Here is a 21513-nt window from a genome sequence, read left to right as displayed (position 1 = left end):
TGGTGTTAACTTGATCACTTATTCAAGGTGGTGTGTGCTGGATTTCTTCTCTATAAAGTTACTATTACCTTGTTATAACTAATTAACATCTTGGGGGAAATATGTTGTTACTCAACCATGTTTTTTGAAATCATGGTTTATGAGTAGAATTTAATATATTTTTTTGGCATTCAGGGAACTCTTTATTACTTAAAAAATGCATATTATAGTTTTTAAAAGTGCTTTCTGAAGTTTATGATACATATTAAGGAAATTCACAAAATATAAAATTGAAGGAAATAGGATGAAGAAAACTAATACCCCTCCACCTATAAATAGCGATAATATTTATAAATATCTATAAATGATATGCTTTACAAAATATTTTAGGTTTAATTTTATTATATATTTTCCATTACCATTTAGTCCTGTTATACCACCTTCCCCCAGCAATAACATAGTTTTGAGTAATTTGCTTAAATTCATACTACAATCTGATGAGGTTGATATTAGCAACATTATAATCTTATTATATTTTTTCCTTTTAAGATGTGTAAACTAAGGTTCAGTGAGATTAAATAAGTTTTCTGAAGTCTAATCATCAGTTACTGGTAGTGCAAGCAAGTACACCTTGACCTATGTATCTAATCACAAGCATTTTCCCACTGTACACTAATGAAATGGATATGCTTACACAGCAGCGAGTTCCATTTCATTGGATATATCCGTGGAGAGGGGTATAGCTTCCTCGGGGGTTACGGTAAGGAAACTAAAACAACAGATGAGTGGTTCAAGGAGATGACTGTAAGATTCCTTCTGACTTTGAAATTTAATGATTTTAAAATATAGTGATGAAATGTTCATGTTATTAACTTATGTTGTTTTGCATCTGGTTTCATTTTATTTTATTTTTCAAATTGTTTTTCAAGTGCAGTTGTCTCCATTTTCCCTCATCTCCTCCCACCTGCCCCACCCACCCCGACTTCCTATCCTCAATCCTACCTTTTTTGGTTTTATCCATGGTTCCTTCATACAGGTTCTTTGATGACCCTTCCCCTTCTGTTTCTTATTATCCCCTCCCTTCTCCCCTCTGGTTACTGTCAGTCTGTTTCTTATTTCAATGTCTCTGGTTACATTTTGCTTGCTTGTTTGTTTTGTTGATCAGGTTCCACTTATAGGTCAGTTCATATGGTATTTGTCTTTCACCATCTGGTTTATTTCACTTAGCATAACACTCTCCACTTCCATCCATGCTGTCATGAAGGGTAGGAACTCCATCTTTTTTTTATCTGCTGTGTAGTATTCCATTGTATAAATGTACCATAATTTTTTGATCCACTCATTTACTGATGGGCACTTAGGTTGCTTCCACACTTGGCTATTGTAAATTGTGCTGCTATGAACATTGGGGAGCATAGGTTCTTTAGAATTGGTGTTTCAGGATTCTTAGGGTATACTCCAAGCAGTGGAATTTCCATGTCAAGAGGCAGTTCTGTTTATAGTTTCTGATGAAATTCCATAATGTTTTCCACAGTAGTTGCACCCATCTGTATTCCCACCAACAGGACACTAGGGTTCCCTTTTCTCCATAACCTAACCAGCACATGTTTGTTACTTTGGTTATGATGGCCATTCTGACCAGTGTGAAGTGGCATCTCATTGTGATTTTAATTTGTGTCTCTCTGATAGCTAGTGATACCGAGCATCCTTTCATGTGTCTCTGGATCCTCTGTATGTCCTCCTTGGAGAAGTGTCTGTTCAGGTCCTTTGCCCATTAATTGAGTTGTTTGTCTTCCTGCAGAGTCATGTGAGTTCTTTATATATTTTACAGATCAAACCCTTGTCCAAGGTATCATTTGAAAATATATTTTCCCACATGATTGGTTTCCTTTTCATTTTGCTGATGTTTTCTTTAGCTGTGCAGAAGCTTTTTAATCTGATGAAGTCCCATATGTTTATTCTTTCCTTTATGTCCCTTCTTCTAGGGGACATATTGGTGAAAATATTCTGCATGGAATATCTGAGATTTTCCTACTTATGTTCTCCTCTAGGAGTTTTATGGTGTCGTGACTAATATTTAAGTCTTTTATCCACCTTGAATTTATTTTTGTGTATGGTGTATTCTTTTTTGTGTGTGTATGTGTATTTTTGTGTGTATGTGTATTCTTTTCTTTTTGCTTTTTCTCTTTTGGAAGTTGAAGAAAGAACACTTTTCTATGATTTTCACATTCAATGAACTAAAACTCTGATAGAGTTTCCTGAAAGGAACATGTCCTTCCTTCTGGAGTCTCCAGGCTATGTGACTATAGTTTATTTCATTAAGTAACACCAATATTTAGATCTCCTTTGAGGTCTCAAAGAGGCTGCTGGGACTATAATAATATGTACATTCTGTCTGTCTTTGCCACCCCACATGAAAGTCATGGAGAACAAGTAAAACCCTGCTTGTCTGTTAGGTTCTTTAACTTCAGTAAAGTCATCCCTTTTTCCTTATTTTTTAAATTAATGTTTTTATGTTATCCAATTTAAAATATTACTTTAAAGAAAAGTAGAGGGACAAATACCTTAGTTTTTTTCTGAAAAAGCCACTGATACTGAAGTACTCTAGCAAACTCTATGTCATCTTATGATCAGTAACTTATTTCTTTCTTCTGATATTATCTTAAAAACAGATTGTGATGCTTCTTTTCAAATGAACCAAGGCTCTGAAAGGGGAAGTTAAATTTCAGTGTCACACAGCTGACAAATTAGACATATCATTTGCATGTTTTTTTTTCTTTTTTTCTTTTCTCACTTATGTGTGAGGTCACCTAGTAATAATAGATGCATTCTAAATTCTAGAGCATTTTCCCCCTTCTAATAAGAAAACTAAGCCTAACATGGAGAAGTGGTTTACCTAAGGGCAACTGGGTATAAAATTAAGAACTCAGGATAAAACCTGCATAGAAAATTAGATTTTGTTAATGGTTTCCTTTGTTGTACAAAAACATTTTGGTTTGATGTAGTCCCATTTGTTTATTTTTTTCTTTTTCTTTCATTTCCCTTGCCTGAGGAGATATATCAGAAAAAAAATATTGCTATGAGCAATGCCCAAGATTTAAATACCTATGTTTTCTTCTAAGGTTTTTATGATTTGGGGTCTAACATTTAAGTCTTTAATTCAATCTGAGTTTATTCTTGTGTGTGGCATAAGAAGGCAGTTTAGTTTCATTTTTCTGCACATATCTGTCCAATTTTCCCAACACATTTATTGAATAGAAAACTCTTACCCATTGTAGGTACTCGTTTCCTCTGTCAAATATTAATTGACTTTAAAGGTGTGGGCTTATTTCTAGTCTTTTTATTCTATTCCATTTATTGATGTGTCTGTTTTTATGCCAGTGCCATGCTGTTTTGATTACTGTGGACTTACAGTATAGTTTGATATTAGATAGCATGATTTCTCCAACCTTGTTCTTTCCCAAGATTGCTGTTGCTATGCAGGGCCTTCTGTGGTTCCATATAAATTTTTGAAATATTTTTTCTAGTTCTGTAAAATATATCATTGATGTTTTGATAAGAATTGTGCTGAATCTATAGATTGCTTTGGGTAGCATGGACATTTTAATGATGCTAATTTTTCCTATCCATGAGCATGGTATGTGCTACCACTTGTTTGTATCTTCTTCAGTTTCTTCAGTGTCTTATAATTTTCGGGATATAGGTCTTTTACATCTTCAGTTAGATTTACTTCTAAGTATTTTGTAGTTTTTGAAGCAATTGTAAATGGGATAGTTTTAGGGAGAATATATTCACTAATGCATATGATAAGGGATTATTATTTAAAATTTATAAAGAACTTAAAAATCTCAACACCAGCACAAACAAACAATTCAATTTAAAAAATGAGCGAAGGGCTTGAATAGACATGGCCAATATACATATGAAAAGATGCTCAATGTCACTAATCATCAGGGAAATGCAAATTAAAACCACAATGAGATACCACCTCACACTGGTCAAAATGACTATCATCAATAAATCAACAAACAACAAGCCTTGGCAAGGATGTGAAGAAAGGGGACGCTTTTGCACTGGTAGTAGGAATACAGATTGGTGCAGCCACTGTGGGAAGCATATGGAATTACCTGAAAAAAATTAAAAAAATAGAACTACCTTACGGTGCGATGTTTTCATTTTTGGGGATTTATCTGAAGAAATACAAAACATTAATTTTAAGGAATATAAGCACCCCTATCTTCATTGAAACATTATTTACAATAGCCAAGATTTGGAAACATACCATGTGTCCATCAGTAGTTGAGTGGATAGAACAACTAAGGTACATTTCCACAGTGGAATACTACTCAGCCATAAAAAAGAAGAAAATGTTACCCTTTGCAAAAGTATGGATGGACCTGGAGAACATTATGCTAAGTGAACTAAGCCAGCCAGACAAAGACAAATACCCTAAGATTCACTCATATGTAGAATCTCTTGAACTGATCTAACAAGCAAAATAGAAACAAATTTATAAGTAGAGAGCAGACTGACAGCTCTGAGGGGAGGCATTGGGGCAGGTTGAGGGAGAAAGCAAAAAAGAGAAAGGACTCATGGACATGAACAACAGCGTGGTGATTGTGGGTGTAAGGCAAGGTGGTGGGTGGAAGTGGAAGAGGGTGTAAGGGGATAAATAGTAATGGCAAAATACAACTAAAAAAAGAAAACTAGATTATGATGAAAGATTATAGACTTCTCCTTCTTTATTGAATCATCACTCGTATCTTACTTCTTTAAAGTAAAGATTGGCCTCCTGGTGGAGAAATGGGAAGAATGATTTATACAGTATGTTGGATAATTTGAATTGATATTGGAATTTACTGTAAGAATTTTTATTTAGATTAGTGATCCAATTGCCCAGGATACAGATTTAGATCTCACTGTGAGTAGGCACTTTTCTAACAGTTTTTTTGCTTTTGTCTTTGTTTTTATTTTTTTTAACTATGATTAAGAAAGTGGAGTGTCTTTGCGTAAGTCATTTACCTCTATGGGAATTGGTGGCTAGCATGGAAATGATACTTTCTTTTACATACCTGACAAGTTTATGTTGGAATGAGGTAATGAATATTAAATAACTTATTGAAAATACAAATATAAAAGCTTTTTCAATTTATTTCTCTGTTTATATCTTTGTTTGGAATCCTCCCTGAATTATTCTTCTCTTAACCCAATTGGACTTGTTTTGACCAAAGAAAAATTTTTATTTTTCACTCATTTAACTAAAAGTTTATGGTAGACATTTGTCTTTGAATAGATCAATTCAAATGTCTTTGTTAAGAACTGATCTCTCTCAATGTCTTAGCTCTTTCTTAGTTAGGTTCTCCCTATGTGTGGCAAAAATGGCCATGAATACTAATAGGCTTGTATTCTATCAATTTCTCAATCACATTGATTGTGTAGAGATACCTGAACCAATCTCTGTAACCAGAGGAATGGATATCTCTGAATGATTATACCAGAGTAATTTGCTAAAGTCAGCTCCACTTAAACTACTTGGACTAAATGGAAGAAGGTAGTTCTTCAAATGAAAATTGAAATACTCTTATTAGTAGAAGAATATCAAATAGTGGGAAGGATGCTGGGTTGGTAAAAGGAGCAGCTGTCAATAAGCCCTCACTAACCTTATTTCAGTCACTGAAACTCTATTAACCCTCAAAAGATTGTCTTGAGTCATGTTTTGTTATTCCTGAATCTCTAACCGTGTATGATTTCTCCCTCTTTTGTTTTCCTTTAGCATCTTGTGCTTCTTTTTACTATTTATTTTTGTGAACTTTGTATAATAATTAGAAGTGCATTTCTTAGATTATTATACTGTCACTTCTTTCAGGGCAAGAGGTGTGATTCACAATAGACTGTCAGTAAATACTTATGAATCTGACTTCTTAATGTTGCACAAAGTATCAGCAATAAAAAATAAATAAAACAAGGTAGATGTCTTTATGTATGTAATTTATTAATGGATTAATTTATTAAAACACTAACAGAAGAAATGTTAATAATTCTGAGAAATGATTCTTATTCAAGAAGTAAAAATAACTGAAGCTCCCAAGAGTGGTGAACTTTTATAAGTTGGGAGGAGGTTCATCTGGACCCAATCTGCATTCACTAACGCTGTGCCCTCTTTTCCTCTTCAGTTGTCCGGGTTCATGTCTAAGCTTGTGCCAGCTATCCAGAATGCCCTCAAGAATTCAAGTGGATCTGAAAGAGCAAAGGAACTGATAGTGTTAAATGAACCCATTTTGATTGAGACCTACATGGGACTGATGTCATTCATTGGAAACCGCAACAAACTTGGCTATTCTCTTGCCCGTGGGAGTATTGGTTTTTGAGACTCTGATGTATAAGTATGTCATCCATACATATATCATAATTGAAGATTCTAGTTTGGCTCACTGTCATTTTGGACTGAAATAATTAATGTCTTTTAAATAGTATTATATGATTTTGAATATTTAGTACATTAGGAAATCTAGAAGCTTGATTAGACTGATAAATGTACACTTTAGACCTTATATAGTGATAATGAGATTTCCCAAAATGAGAAAATAAATTCTCCTAAGCCCATTAAATAATGTTATCAAATGGATACCTGATCATAAACTTAAGATGGACTCTAGGTTCTTGTTACTCTTTCCTATAAACTTAGGCATTTTTCAGGTCTTGGTCTTTGGCCCTCTGATCCTGATTTTCTTTCTCATTGGGGTCTCACTATTATTTTAGCTACCCTTCTTATAAGAATGACTTCCAAATCCATATTTGCATCCCTGATATTTCTTCAAGATTTAATTTTTCATTTGTGTCTGCTGATCATCTATATCAGTGTTCAAATGGCCTCTCACATTTAGCATCTTCAAATTCCTGGATTTCTCTGTGTCATTGTTATAGTTCCAGTTAAATTCCATGCAAAATCCATTCCATATAGTATCTGTATTAGTCTATTTGGGCTGCTGTAACAAAATACCACAAATTGGGCAGCTTATGTATAACTGAAATGTATTTGTCACAGTTCAGGAGGCTGGAACTCTGAGATAAGGGTGCCAGCATGGTCAGGTAAGGGCATTCTTCTGAAGTCACAGACTTCTTATTATATCCTCACATGATAAAATGTTCTCTTGCGCTTCTTTTAGAAGGGCATTAACCTCATCCATGAGGGCTCTGTTCTCATGACCTAATCACTGCCTTCAGGCTCAACACTGGGCTTTAGGATTTCAACATATGAAACTTCAGGCAGACACAACACCCAGACCATAGCAGTACCATATCTGTATGTGGCTTAGCATTATACCTGAATGCCCAGATGTCAAACTGTTGAGTCTTCTTTCAAAAGTGTTCGTATTCTCCTCCTCCTTTCCATTCTCACAGGTATATTATTAGATAAACTTGGAGGATGATCCTAGCATATCTCTTTTTTTAAAGGTTGCAGCCTTTCAATTGGGATTCTCATTCCAAAGGCTGGCCTTCTTCTGATCCATTCTGCTCTTGGTTGTCAGATTCCTAAAGCACAATTTGATCATATCACTTCCTGCTCAAGAATTTTAATGGCTCATTTTTGTTTGCAGTTTTTTCTTCATACACACACAGCAAAATAGCAGGTCCTTTCTTTCTAATGGATACCCAGCATGTTAAACAGATAGAAGTAGGGCCACAAGGATTGAGGGAGTAGCAGGAATGCCACTGGAGGGGCTCCCTGGAGAACGTCTGTGGATCCCAAAGGGTTTTGAGGTGTGCCCTAACTCTTCTGTTTTCCATTGCTCGTTTTTCTTTCATTTACTCTTTGTCTCTCCTTATGTCTAATTTTGAACAATCTGGCAGATTATCCTTATCTTTTCTCAACTTTTCAAGGTTCTTGTCTTTTTTAAATTTTTCAATTTTATTTTAATTTATTTTGAAAATCATTTAAAAATGTTGAACACCATAAATATTATTATAACCAACTTCTGCCCTGTCCCAAGACTCAAAGCTGAGACATCTTGTTAGGCATTCAAATAAAAATTTTCAGGTAATTGTTTTTGCTTATGTGGCATCTATTTTTTGAAGTTCTACCTTGAAAAACTTACTTCCTCAATTCCTAAGATTTGTCCTCTAATACAATCATAAACATCAATTTGATGTAGGCATTCAAAACCCAAGTCTTGAATAAACCTCATTCCATTTTGTCTTTGTTTACTTCCCTTAATATTTCCCTCCCTCTCTTTTCCCTTCCCAGCACCCACTTCCCCCCACCCCATGATGGCAAATATTGTTACAGTCCCCAAGGCAGGGAACTTCTATTCAGACTGTAAAAGGAAATGTTGAAATTTTTAGCTGCCCTGTCAACAGTAGTGGAATGAAAAGTCGTTGGATTATTTTGGCAATGGTTCTAAAGTAGACATAATTGGCAAATCATTATAGCACTGTTGCCTGAAAATCCCCATTTGCCTCAAGATAGTAGCATTTGTTGGCAGCATCCTCTGAAATGTCCAGCCCTTTCTTTTCAGTTACCATTTAAGGACCAGCCTGACAATTGACTTCTCTCTGCACATTTGTCCTCTTTGTAACTTAAATGGGACTGTTATCAAATGACTGTCTAAATGACACATTATAGCATCATCAATGGAATAAAATCAGGAAAATGAGAGAAGGTAGATGTTTCTGAGTCTTGAGGTCCAGCCTATAACAATATAGAATAAGCATTTAATCTCACCAAAGCTATTTAGCATGGAGAACTCAGAGATGACACTAGAACTGTCTTCAGATTTCACAAAGACTCACCTGTGGGATATGTCATAAAGTAATATATGGGGTATACAAGGTAGGGTTATGATCAGAGGATGAGAGTATACAGAAATTTGGATGGTAATTTAAGATAACAATATACTTCTTACAGTTAGAAATACCCCCAAAAATAGAACTGCCATCTTCTTTACCTGATTTTTGTGCCATTCAGGAATTCCCAATAGAAAATCCCAGGGAGTCTCCTTTCAGAAACTGCTTGAACATCTCTATTGACAGATAACCCATAGTCTTCTAATACATCTTGGGAAGCTCTGATAATTAGAAAGTCTTCCTTCTGTTTACTTATACCTGTAATGGTCATCTGCCATCTTTTATTTGAAAACATTCTTATGCTTCAGTAGATTCAGCTTGGATTTTCATTTCAGGATGTAGGGTGTTTGGGTACAGAGTGAAGGCTGATTGATTCTCTACCATTTACAATATACTGTGTGGTCAACAATCACCATGCCTGACCTCTCAATGAACAATAATAATTTGGCCTCAGCAATAATTTGGCTTCAGTGAGAGGCCAAATGCCAGGCCCCTTTGGAGGCCTGGTATTTGGCTAGCCTCAACAGCAGAAAAGAAAGGACAACTTATAAGTTTGGGATCTTTTACAGTACATTGAGGCCCATTCTCATTGTACCCTTGCTGAACCACCACTAAGAAATCCAATTTACAGAGATAGGAACCACCTAATCCAAAGCTTTCATTTCACAGAGTAAAGGCCTAGAGACTGGAAGGAAATTACTCAAAAAGTGGATGGTAAATTTTTGGCAACACTGGGATTACATTCTAAAGCTTCCAATTTCCTATTTCTGGTCCACTACTCTTCCCATTTATCTTCATTCCCATGGAAAGTCATGTCATGTAAACCCGTGTATCATAGTTGCTGAGTTAATTCTAAAGTGAAAAAAATAGGTCACTGTTGTTTAGAGGGAATTTCCAGAAATTGCCTGTATTTTTTTGAAGGTTAAGGTCACTACTAGAGCTCTCTGATTTCCTCTCTAATCAAAAAGCCCAAACAGAGCGGCGGAAGCCAGCATAGCCAGCAGATATTTTGTGAGGAGGCTTAACCTCTGCCTGGCATTTTGTGGGGCAGGAGAGGGGAGGGCAAAAGTATTAAATTTAGGTTTAAAAGCTCCTCAGAAATTCTTTACACACAAGAGACCAAGTTGGAGAAAAGATGATTGGTGCCAAGGGGAAGAAAAAGAGAGGCTAATACCTGTGGTTTTCAAAGGTTAACAACAAAAAAAGCCCCAGTATTTGCACGGGGATGAGTGCTTATTGGCCCTTCGCCAACAATTATACAAGGGCTTGTGCCCACATCCTGTAGCTGTGGTTTAGGGACGCTGCTCATGAGTGACTTCTTATGCTTAGAGGCAGGAAACTTTAGTCACTGATGTGTAAACTCACCTCTGGTCTGCACCTCCCTCAATGTGCTCCTTGCTGTGAAGGCGGTTAGGGGGCCAGGTCTCCTGATTTCCTTGGAGATTCCAGTCCCTTAGAGGCTAAGGAAGTGCTCCCTTTGTGGCCTTGGGAGTAATAGTGACTCTATCAATACTTATTTCATTTGATTGTTGCAATCCCTTAGGACAGTTCTGTGGCCACAAAGAGGAATTACGATATCCTTTGCTAAACCCATTTAGCCTCAAAACCCAAGACAGAAAAAAATGTGAGCTGTAATGTGATTCATGTCAGAGCTGCAACCATTGTGAAATATGAGAGGCAAAGACATGAGGTTACTCCTGAGTCTAGATCTTGTGCCTGATGAACTATTTTATACTCAGTTATAAAAAGTTCTTCACATCTCACAGGTCTCCTTTATAGTGAATGTACAAGAAACTGCTCAAAAAGCAGGTGGCGAATATCTGGTAATGCTGACATTAGTTTCTAAAACCTCCAATTTCCTACTTCTGGTCCACTGTTTTTTCCATTTACCTCCATTCCCAGAGAGACACATGTCATCTAAATCAGTGTGTCATAGCTGCTGGGTCAATTTGAGGAGAGAGCAGAAGAGGCCCAGTTTAAGGAACTCCTGTGTGTTCAGATATGTATGAGATATCCTGATGATACACTACCACTGGAATATATATTGGGATCAAGCTCTCTGAACCACCTTCTTGCTCACATCCTGTCCACAATGTCTTACTACATGTGTCTCAGAAATTCCTCTTCCTTCCTTTCACATTCTCTGCTCACTCTTCATGGATTTATCTGAACTAAGATTAGAAGAGATCTTAAAGGTCATCTAGTTTAGCCTGCTACCTATTACAGGAATGTGCTCCACCAAACAGCCAATATAGGCTCAGCTTCTGCAAAAACATCCAAAGGTCAAAGGCTCCCCTGCTTCCTACAGTAGCTATTTCTACTGCCAAACATCTACGGCAAGGGGAAGAATTTTCTGACTATTGTATCCAGACAGTCCTCCCTGGAAATTTATCTATATTTATTCCAAGATCTTCCTTTGAGATTATCCAGAATAAATTTTTTATTTCATATGGTTATATGTTAAATAAAAGCAGCTAACCAGTGCTTTGCCAACAAAGTGGTTTTATTTATTTATCTATTGACATGAAAACCCCAGTTACCACAGCCATTCTTTGTGTGATGCATTATCCAGCACTCCTGTACTGAACTTGCTTGAGGCACCCTTTGTCCAGTGAATAGTTCTTGTAAAATATTTCATTCAATAATGGCAAGGCAGTTCATATATAGGCTGTCTGGTGCAGGTTAGAGTGTAGTTCTTCTTCATTTGCCAATATATTGTTAGTGAAATCCAGGTTTTCTTTATCATATTATTTGTTCACATGAAGCTTATGGTTAACTTCATACTATATATAAGATACCACTTTTTGTTTTTTATTTTGCATCATTACAATATTTTTGAAAAATAATATAGCTAAGTGGGAAACAGTAAAAACATAAAGGCTACTCTGGAAACTAATTATATATCATATTTTCAGCAATTCTGTCCTTCATTCTAAGAGTCAGAAAATCACGTCAATAAATATCTAAGCAATTAATAAAAATTAAATCAATAGGTACATAAAATTAAAACATTTGGTATGAATTCATACAAAAATATTAGAAACATGTTGCTGTATTAGTTTACCTTGATTCTAAAAGCTCTCTTTTTTAAAATTCTTGTTTATTCTATCACAGTTGTCCCAATTTTTCCCCTTTGCCCTCCTCCTTCCATCCCACCCCCACTCCCACAGTCAATCCTCATACCATTGTCCATGTCCATGGGTCATTCATATGTGTATATATCACCTTTTTTTCTGATTTAGTAATCCCACTTAAGGAACAAATCAGAACACTTTAGTTTGTGTTACTTGTAGTAAACTTAGTGCCTAGTAATTACTACTTTTCTTTATGTATTTTTAAATTTATTTGTGAAATTTTTTGTTAGTGTTTGCTTAACATTTTATCCTGAGTCAGTGTCAAACTTATGGCTACCAACATTCTGTTTGTGTTTTTTTTTCTGTCTTCAGTCTAGAGAACAAGGTGGGCATGGCTTCCACGATGGACAGTTGAGCCAAAGTAGCAATCAGAATGGCCTGACCCACAGAGAACTTTGGTATTGGTTACTTGGTTGTTTTGTCCCTAGAGCAAAAGACTGATGGAAAGCCTGCTCAAATTTTATTTGATCTTTCTAAGCATAAGTGAGCTGAAGTCTGACTTGAGTCAGAAACTGCCACCCTGGGATACCGTTGTCCTCATTAAATCCAGGTGGCCCAAGTTGATGGCAGTAGTTCCCACTGTCACTCTTGGCCTGCAGAGAACAATCACAATAAAGCTGTTCTGTTGAAAGATGTTGGGATTCTTCTCACAAATGCATCTTTCATGGCCTTGGTGAAGGCAGTGTCTCTGGAAGTTCTCAGGGGTCATAGTCAGAAGGTAGGTAAGAAGGTTCTAAGTAATAAAAACACTTTAGTATATCGATCTCCCTAAGTTCACAGATACCTTTCTCTGGCACTTAAAATTTGTTCATTATACATGTTTTTGGGCCCATCTTTTAGTCAAACAGACTTTTAGAGCCATTCTTAGGTGGCTCAAATGCAATGAATCTAGAATCTCAGCCTAATGTACTCTCATCAATAAATTTTGTCTACTCCAACATATGATTTTTTCACATTGAACTAAATACCCTTGGGATCAGTTCCCATGTATATTCTCTAGTATTTTGCTGATATAAATTGGCAAAAACCTCACAATTATTTTGGGGTATATTGCATCTTCTCATGAATCACGCTTTTTTTTAGTTACTGTAAGAAGATGAATTTGGTTGTAAGTCTAGAAACAATACAGAATAAAAATAAATTATTGCACATTTAATCAGATGTTGATTCCAACTACAACTTCTGGTCCAGATGTGTTTATTTGTTTGTTGCTTGAGCAACATAATACATTTCCTGGCACCTGGTATGCAGTTATTGATGTGCTAAGTTTTGAAAATTATTTTTACCTATTATTAAAGGTAATCAGAGACAGTTTACTGTCAACTGTCAGGACCAGCAACACACTTGGAGTTATATCAAACTTTCAAACCTATGTCATATTCTAGACAATAGGGAACTTGATTGCCGCTCTGCTCCACTGGTTTATTTCACTGATGATATTACATGTTGATTTAACCAGGTGAACAGGAAGTAGAAAGTATTCTAACAACTGTGTGACACATGCATAGAAATATTCCCCCACCTCCAATTTCTGCGGCTTTAGAGACTTTTTTTAGGGCATGAAACATGTCAAATGGCCTGAGACATGTGAAGATACACTTTCTAGGCAGATGGAAATTTTCTGCTCTCCTACTACTAAGAAAAAGCCACAATGCCTAATGGGGTTCTTTATATTTTAGAGGAAGCATATACCTTACTTGGGTCTGCTATTTGAACCCATTGACCAAGTAAGTAATCCAAAAGGTTGCTAATTTTGAGCAAGACACAGAATAGGAGAAGAATCTGGAGCAGGTTCAGGCTGCTGTGCAAACTGCTTTATCACTTGGGCTGTACACCCAGCAGATCCAATGGTGCTTGAAGTGTCTGTAGCAGATGGAGATCCTGCATGGAACCTTTGGCCAGCTGCTATAGGTGAATCACTGAATAGACCTTAAGATTTTAAGCAAAGATATTCCATTCTCTTAGACAACATTTTTTTTTCTTTTTGATTGCTACTGAATCCTACTAGGTATATAGACTAATGGCACTTGACCATCAGTCACCAAGTACTGAGAATAAATGCAGCCTAAGGTGCCCATACTTGTGGTTTTATGGACAGTTCTCTGTAGTCAGTGGACTGAGCAAACAATTTTAAACTTGATTTTTACATAGTTCTGTTTGATATGCTGTCTCATCTGAAAGGGGACAGCTGTGGCACTTACTCCATGGTTATCCTGAAAAACAATAGTGAAGGAAATTTCTCCTAGTGGGAAAAATAAATTGAATGCCATTTCTATATCCTGCTTCAGGACTACTTTTCATTTTATCAGAAAATAGATCTGGAGGAGTGATAAGATCCAGTTACTGTCACACACACTTCACAAAGCCACTATAGCCTGCTGGTGGCAGACATGTGATGCCACTTGTTCCATTCTGTCTGTACTGGTCTGGGTTTGGTTTCACATAATATGAGCCATTTCATTATTTTAAACACACAGTATTTAACACGTGGAATTAAGTACTCAGACTGTTGTAACAAAGGCCAGAAGCACAAGTTTTAGGCTGTGACTCTAGAAGTAATTCTCTGAACAACACCACAAAATTGGCTCACCAAAATGAACTTAGTTATCTCTGCCATGCACAGGAAGCTAAGCAATCAGGAAGCTGCCATCCTAAAAGCAAGTACCAGGATCACACCACACCTAACCTAGAATCTAATGATCGGGAGCATCCACTACACCCACTGGCTCCAAAGCCATACTGTGTCTGCTAGATCTGCAAGAGCGAAATGAATGTGACACATTTTGCCACCTTCCTCCCTATGTATTCTGAAACAGGACACAGGAAGCACTTTCCATTTTTTCCTCTTAATAGTAACTGCAACAATTTTTTGAGTGTTTAAAGGTCTTGGACAGTGTGCTAAGGGTTTGCATTCACTATATCAATGAATTCTCAGATACCTCTCAAGAATACATTAATGTCACAAACTCTACTGAAACAAAGAAAAGCAAAGTTCAAAGAGGCTAAAAAACCTGGCTGAGATTGTGCACTTATAGGTAGAAGACTGGACTAAGTTAGAAATTAATCACATCCAGAATCTAACTACAAAACAATCTGAGAATCATGTTTTCTCATTTCTGCAATACCAGAGACTCCCTAAAACAAGATTGGAACAGACGTTAAGCTGGTCATTCTACTGGATGCATAACTTGACTAATATTTAAAAAGACAGCTGTTTGACTATTTTCTCCCATGATTGACTATAAAGTTGTGAGGATATCCCAATTTCTCCTCCAACATAGACCTCTACACATATTAGGCAACCAGTCAGTGATGGGTTTTATGATCCTGGGGCTGTAGTCGTTTGGTTGCAACCTGTTTTGGTAGCACATGTGTAAGCTCCTGTGAAACCACGACCTTTTTGTGGTCTGGTTTTACAACTTAAGCCTTCTCCCTGACTTTAGACACAAATAGTATTTTGATTTTACCAAAAGCCTTTTTATTCCAAGACTTTGTTATGGTTACATCAAAAACATAGCAACATGCAGAATGTATCATAGTCACAGAAAGTAAGGAATGGCATTTTACTGAGGTTTAAAAAAATCATAAAGAAGATGAGTTGAGTGATGCCCAGACCATCAGTCAGTGGCTTGTCAGTTTTAGAACAGAGTTCAGTTAGCAGGAGTGCAGGAAACACCTCACATCATCACACCGTGACGACTGGCAGATACTGCGGCCAGAAGAGGTGGGTCAGGAAAAAGTGACGAACTGAGTCAGCTTCAGGGAGAGTGAGCAGCAAGCAGCAGAGACACACTATCTGATGCTAGTGACTTTTCAGATGGTGGTGGTTCCAATGGTAAAGGTAGGAATATAGGAAGTAAAAATAACTTTCACAGGAAATATGGTATGTTCAGATTTGGGTAAATTGAGTATGAAGGTGCTATGGGACATCAAGTGAAAATATTCCTGTCTAATCAGAAGCTGCATGTGAAGGACTGTTGCTCAGGAGACAGGGTGTTTGGCTAGAGACACAGGTCAGGGAGTCACCCCAGAAGGAGTGATAAGTAACACCTTAATTATGGATAGATTGAGAGAGGGCACATAACTTTCTGCAATAATGGAACATTTCATAATTCTATACTGTGCAACACAATGGCCATTAGTCATGAAATATGGCAGTGAAACTTAGAAACTGAAATTTTTATATTATTTGTTTTAATTAATTTAATATCATATAGCCACATGTATCCCATGTCTATTCTATACCAGTAAGGGTATTAAAATCCTTACTAACAACAATATTGAATATCTGAGGTTATATTAATGCCACCAAAGATAAACAAGAACATGTTTTATATAATAGTTGTTTATTTTTTTCTTTCATATTTTATCCAATGCTAAAGAAAATCGAATGATACCAAGGAGCTTGTGTTGGATGCTAGTAGCTTCCCAACTCATTTCTTTCTATTTCCAATTTAGTGGTAACTTATTTTAAGAGCCTTTGTTTCTGGCTCTGTTGGTAGTTACCTTCATCATTCTGGAAAATAATTTACTTGTATTATTGATTTAACAGCATCAGATATCATCCATTGGCTTCTGGTTGTGACAGAACCAGACTAACCTCATATATGCTAAGCTTTGCACTTCCCCTTCTTCCATAAATGTGTATCTTCTACTTTATTGATTATATATGTTTCTTAACTAAAGTTTCACTTCTATTTTTTTGGTTTTTTGCTCATCTCCCCTCTATGAAGATAAAGGTGTGAGTGAGATAGTCCTAGCTTTTCCGTCAATTCTTATTTTTTTGCCTTTTGTCAAATATGTATTTACTTCTACATTATCCAGGTAGTAAACATTTATGTGTTAAATGTATCTCACTTGTTTTCACTTAATAATTTTGAGGAAAGTAGTGATGGGGTTTGTGAAAGTTCTCCAGTTTTATTTTTTGGTGCAAAATAATAATTCATTGTCTATACATCTTCAAATGTATCAAATGTTTAATTATTTTTTATTTCTATAGGCCCATAATTTATTGATATTCTTGTTTCGAAGATAAGGGAATCAAAATAGAAACACATATAATGACGTAACCAAGGTCATGTAACTGGGAAGTAGGCAAGTTGAGAGTCAGTTAGGTTTTCTGATGACCTATCTGCTCACAAATCTGTTCTCAACAAGGTTTCCTAACCACTCAAGTTTGCAAAAGTGTTATGGGTTTAGTTTCTTGCTTTAGGTCTACAATCTGTGGTTCATGTTAGAGCAGAGAACTTCAAAGCTCATGTCCTATGACCACATGTTCTTTCAAGGAACTTTAGAGATGCCTCCAGGCATCTGAGTGTTTCATGAACCCAAGTTGGCAAATGTTTACCTACAAGTAAAGAATCATCTAACATTAAACTAACATTTACCAAACACTCATGTGCTAGTGTCTAGGTTAGGATATTTCATTTACATCATCTTATTTAATTCTCACAGCAATTCTCTAAGGAGAGAATACATTAGAGATAAAATTGAATAGTTCAAATTTTAGTAATTCCTCAGTTCCACTGAGGTCTTGCTTTCTGTAAATGGGTCAGAATAACCAGTTCTCCAGACATATTGTGTTTCACAAATGTGCATATTCACAAGATAAAGTAAAGTTGGTAAAATCAAATGAGATTAAATGGCTTTGTTGCTTGGGGAATAAGCGGTATACAAACATAACACTGATGAGTAATAGCAAAGTGTTATATAAGCCTTCGCTCCTGTTTCCAGCAGTGGAATCGACCCAGATGGATTGGCACTGGGGAACTGTTCCTGTGCACAAAACAAAAGATTCTGAACACTCTTCTTTCTAAACTGCTAAGTGTTAGTAACGGTGCGGCTCAAGTGATTGTACAATAAGGATGGATTTCTGATTCACAAAATGCACCCAGACCATATCTTCTCATTCTCAGTAATCCTGTGATTAATGTAAACTCATTAAAGATCCACATTTTATGTGGCTTATATGACATGGGGGCTTTCTTTATGAAGAAAGAATCTAATATTATAAAAACAAAATCAGACACAAAAATGAATATTTTTGAATGACGAACTACATTTCCACCAAACTATAAAAATTGCAGGTACTACAAACCTGAAAAATACCACAAAATTTTAAAAAAATCTATAAAAGAACTTAATACCTCTATTAACCAACTTATATAATACCCATTGTTGACTGTATATTGGCTGATCACCACTTCTTATGAAAATATATTTTTTAAATTATTTTCTGTATAAAAAATAGGTAATTCAATTTTTCTTTAGTTGCTTGAAATGTATTTTTATAAAATTATTGGTAGTTTAGAAAACTTTCATTCAGCTTCCCAATTTATTATCAATAATTGAAAATGTCTATCAAGTTTCTGCCACACATGAGATAGGAGATTTAGAAGAACTGCGCGGATTATCTTCTAGCTCAGCACACTGCTCTCTCCTCCTGTTTCCTGTGCAGATGCCTCAGGGCCCATTGGTATCTCCATAGAACCTTAACTTGGGCCCTGCCCTTCTTTTGAGTGTTGGTGCTAGTTGGTTATAGAAGTGTTCTTGGAACTTAGTTCTCCATCAGGATAAATGGTCATTTAACTCTTCCCAAGAGTGACTTGGAACCACATAATTATATCTTACTAAACTCCAACTAAATGTTAATCTACTTCAACTTGCCCTTAGCCATATCTCACAAATGCCCAAGGCCATTCTAACCGACAGCCTGCAGGGAGGAGACAGAATGTAAAGAAACAACATTCTTAACCAATTTCAGTTAAAATACTTTACTTTTGGAATTGAAAAGAAAAAAGGACCCCAGGAATACATTACTAAGGCTCTTCTCACAGCCTGGGAAAGGATCCATTAGAGGAGGTGTTTTGAAATTTAATCTTTGTTAGTTCACTATACAAATCCACCCTCACCCCAGGATTGTGGAAGGAGTAACATATTTGGAGTGGCAGACCTTGTTTCTAGTCTTGGCTCACTTGTTGATTCACTATGTGGAACTTGGACAAGCTACAAAGTTGTCTTCTTTCTCTGACATTGGATTTTTGTCTAATAGAGTAGTTTGCAAGAACAAAACCCACACAAATAGGGACCTCTGCCTTCACAGGCTCAGAGCACCATAGCATCTAGGTCTGCTTTAAGGTCACAGAAACGACCCTCGCCATTTTCACTCCATTTTGGAAATGGCTGCCTTTTTTTTTTTTTCGAGAATATAGTCAGCTGTTTTCAATAAAAAAGGTGTAGTCTGGGGACTACACCTTCCAGGGACTCTAGTCCTCTTTGCACCTCTGTCATTTTCCTTGTGAGTCGCTACATGATTGATGAGGGGCTTGTTTCTATGGTGACCCCTTCTGCCCTTCCCAGCAGCTGGAGAGCTTAACCTGACCCTGACACAGCTTCTTCAGCTGGGCTGGGCATCCACTTAACCAAAGCATTCAGGGCAGGACTTGACAGCTCTGCACTTTGGGCCCTGGAAGGGATTCCAGAAGGGAGAAGGGTGGGAGCATGGTGAAACCACTCATCTGCATTCTCATTTTTCCCATGGGTTAAGGTCTCAAGAGGTTATGTCCTAGCTAGAAAGGAACGTTAATGGCCAAGGAGTTTTGAGGGGCTCTCCAAATGATGAATGAAACATTTCTTGCTTGGGTGGGGCTGTCCAGTAAGACTTCCTACACTATTGCTTCTGACCTTCATAGAGTAATCTCTTATCTTTCCTGGTCCATTGGGCTAAGGTTGCTACGTTTCAATTTCAATGAACTCCACATCTTTTGACCCCAATCAACCTTCCTCTAGCTGCCTTTCCCTTAGGTTTGTCAGTATCAGACCAAGAGCCACTTGCTTGAATGGAGAGCCATGCCTGAAAGTTAACAGACAGTCACAGCTGTGTTAGAGGATCCAGGCGCAAGTACATTCTAAAATAGCGTTCGGCCACAGAGGGCATGGAAACATGCCGGGCTCAACACTGCCAGGGAATGCTGCCCCGAAGCTTGAATTTTTCACGCCTCAAACTCATTAAACCCCCGGCCTTCATTTCACACATCATGTCCCTCCAGAATTTCTGGCTTCCTTCCTTCAAACATAACACCCTCTTCTTCCTCAGGTGGCTACAACTGGTCTTTTACCAATTTATTATCAATAATACTATTCATCTAAAATGTTCTGAATGCCAAGGCTATAGCAATAGAGAACAGAATGTCCCTGTGGAGAAAAAATTGCTTTAATCATTAGAATTATTGGATTATAGGCATGGAGAGCTGGAGGAGCTCCTAGAAATCATATAATTTAACCACTTGGGCAAAAAGAAGACCAAAGGTCACGCAGTGAGTTTGGGTCATGACAAAGAAAGTGGAAATGGACTCCCTGCCCTGTATTTATTCCTATTAAACCATTTGAAATCATTATTTTTAACAATAAATAATTTTGTGAGGATGCTAAGATAAATTTTACAAAAGTAGGTACCTAAAACACACAGCCAACTGCCTTAATCTTTTTCTTTAGTCTTAGTGTCTGGCGTAGAAGTGCCAAAAAAATTATCCTCTTACACACACAAAACTTCTGGATATTTTTTTGCAGTCATCCAAATCACCATGTACAAACATCACAGTTCATAATGAAATATATTAATACATACACATATTCACTCAACAAGCACCTGCATTGCTTACGATGCACAGTGCCCCTTCTGGTAGCCTCGGGTACTGAGAGAGGAAACAGGATAAGCCTCCCTGGATGCACAGCATCGCGAGAGCCGGACAGCGCCCCCCGCCCCCCTCCCGTCCTGCTTGTGTGAGTCTAGAATAAGGCAGATTAGGATATCTATTTTAAAAGAGTAAATGACTTTTCGGAACAGAAGATCAGAGAATGATTAAGTGAAACTAGGATGTCCATGGAAGGCTTTTATGGAAGTGACATTTGAACTGGTTTTAGAGGATGGGTAAGAATTTTACATGCACACAACTTTAGGGGAGCAATGATCTAAGTCAGCATTTTGATTTTTTTTACCTCATGGCACATATAAACCAATTACTAAAATTACGCAGCACAGCAAAAATATATATTTTTTGCCAATCTGACAAAAATAGGTATACTTTTGATTGACAGCTACTATTGTGTTGGTTCTTGCCTTTTCTTTTTTTTGTCTGACGATCTAAGGGAAAAGAGGTCAGTGCCCTTGACTAGTCAGGTGCTGCATGTTTTAAAAATTCTTGCAGCACAGCAGTGTGCCTCTTGCAGCTCACTGGTTGAAAAAATCACTGATTTTTCAAGTGAAAGAAACAATGTGGACAAAGCACAGGGAAAGTAAGAACTTTGAGGTGTTGGCCCCAGTTTATGGCCAGTTCACACTGTACCCCACGGGAAGGAGGTGGAAGCTCAAAGCTCTACTCAGAAAGAGGGAATTCTCAAAGAGTTATCCTTAAGTTGTTATGTGTCAATTCCCATATCTGGAAAAAAACCAAAACAAAACACTACACAGGTAGGATTTTTATGTTTCAAGAATTCCTCATTTTAGCTACTTTAACAAAGAAGTCTCAAGATCTTCCAGCTTGCTTAGGTTCAAATC

General features: G+C 36.9%; 1 protein-coding gene across 3 annotated transcripts in view; it reads left to right on the top strand.

Annotated features, from left to right (window-relative positions):
• The window catches only part of TPRG1 (tumor protein p63 regulated 1), a 202822-nt gene extending 191273 nt beyond the window's left edge, over positions 1-11549 (top strand). For all 3 annotated transcript variants that reach the window (XM_053657560.1, XM_053657561.1, XM_037131766.2), the window contains one exon: positions 6153-11549. In XM_053657560.1, coding sequence (XP_053513535.1) covers positions 6153-6347 — 195 coding nt within the window. In that variant the 3' untranslated portion in view covers positions 6348-11549. The remainder of the gene's footprint in view (positions 1-6152) is intronic.
• The last annotated feature ends 9964 nt before the right edge of the window (positions 11550-21513 follow it).

This window comes from Artibeus jamaicensis, unplaced genomic scaffold, assembly GCF_021234435.1.
Source record: "Artibeus jamaicensis isolate MK-2021 breed Jamaican fruit bat unplaced genomic scaffold, CSHL_Jam_final scaffold_474, whole genome shotgun sequence".
Classification (NCBI taxonomy): domain Eukaryota; kingdom Metazoa; phylum Chordata; class Mammalia; order Chiroptera; family Phyllostomidae; genus Artibeus; species Artibeus jamaicensis.
Note: the sequence above shows the minus strand (reverse complement) of the source record. Positions and strands in the feature narration are given on the sequence as shown.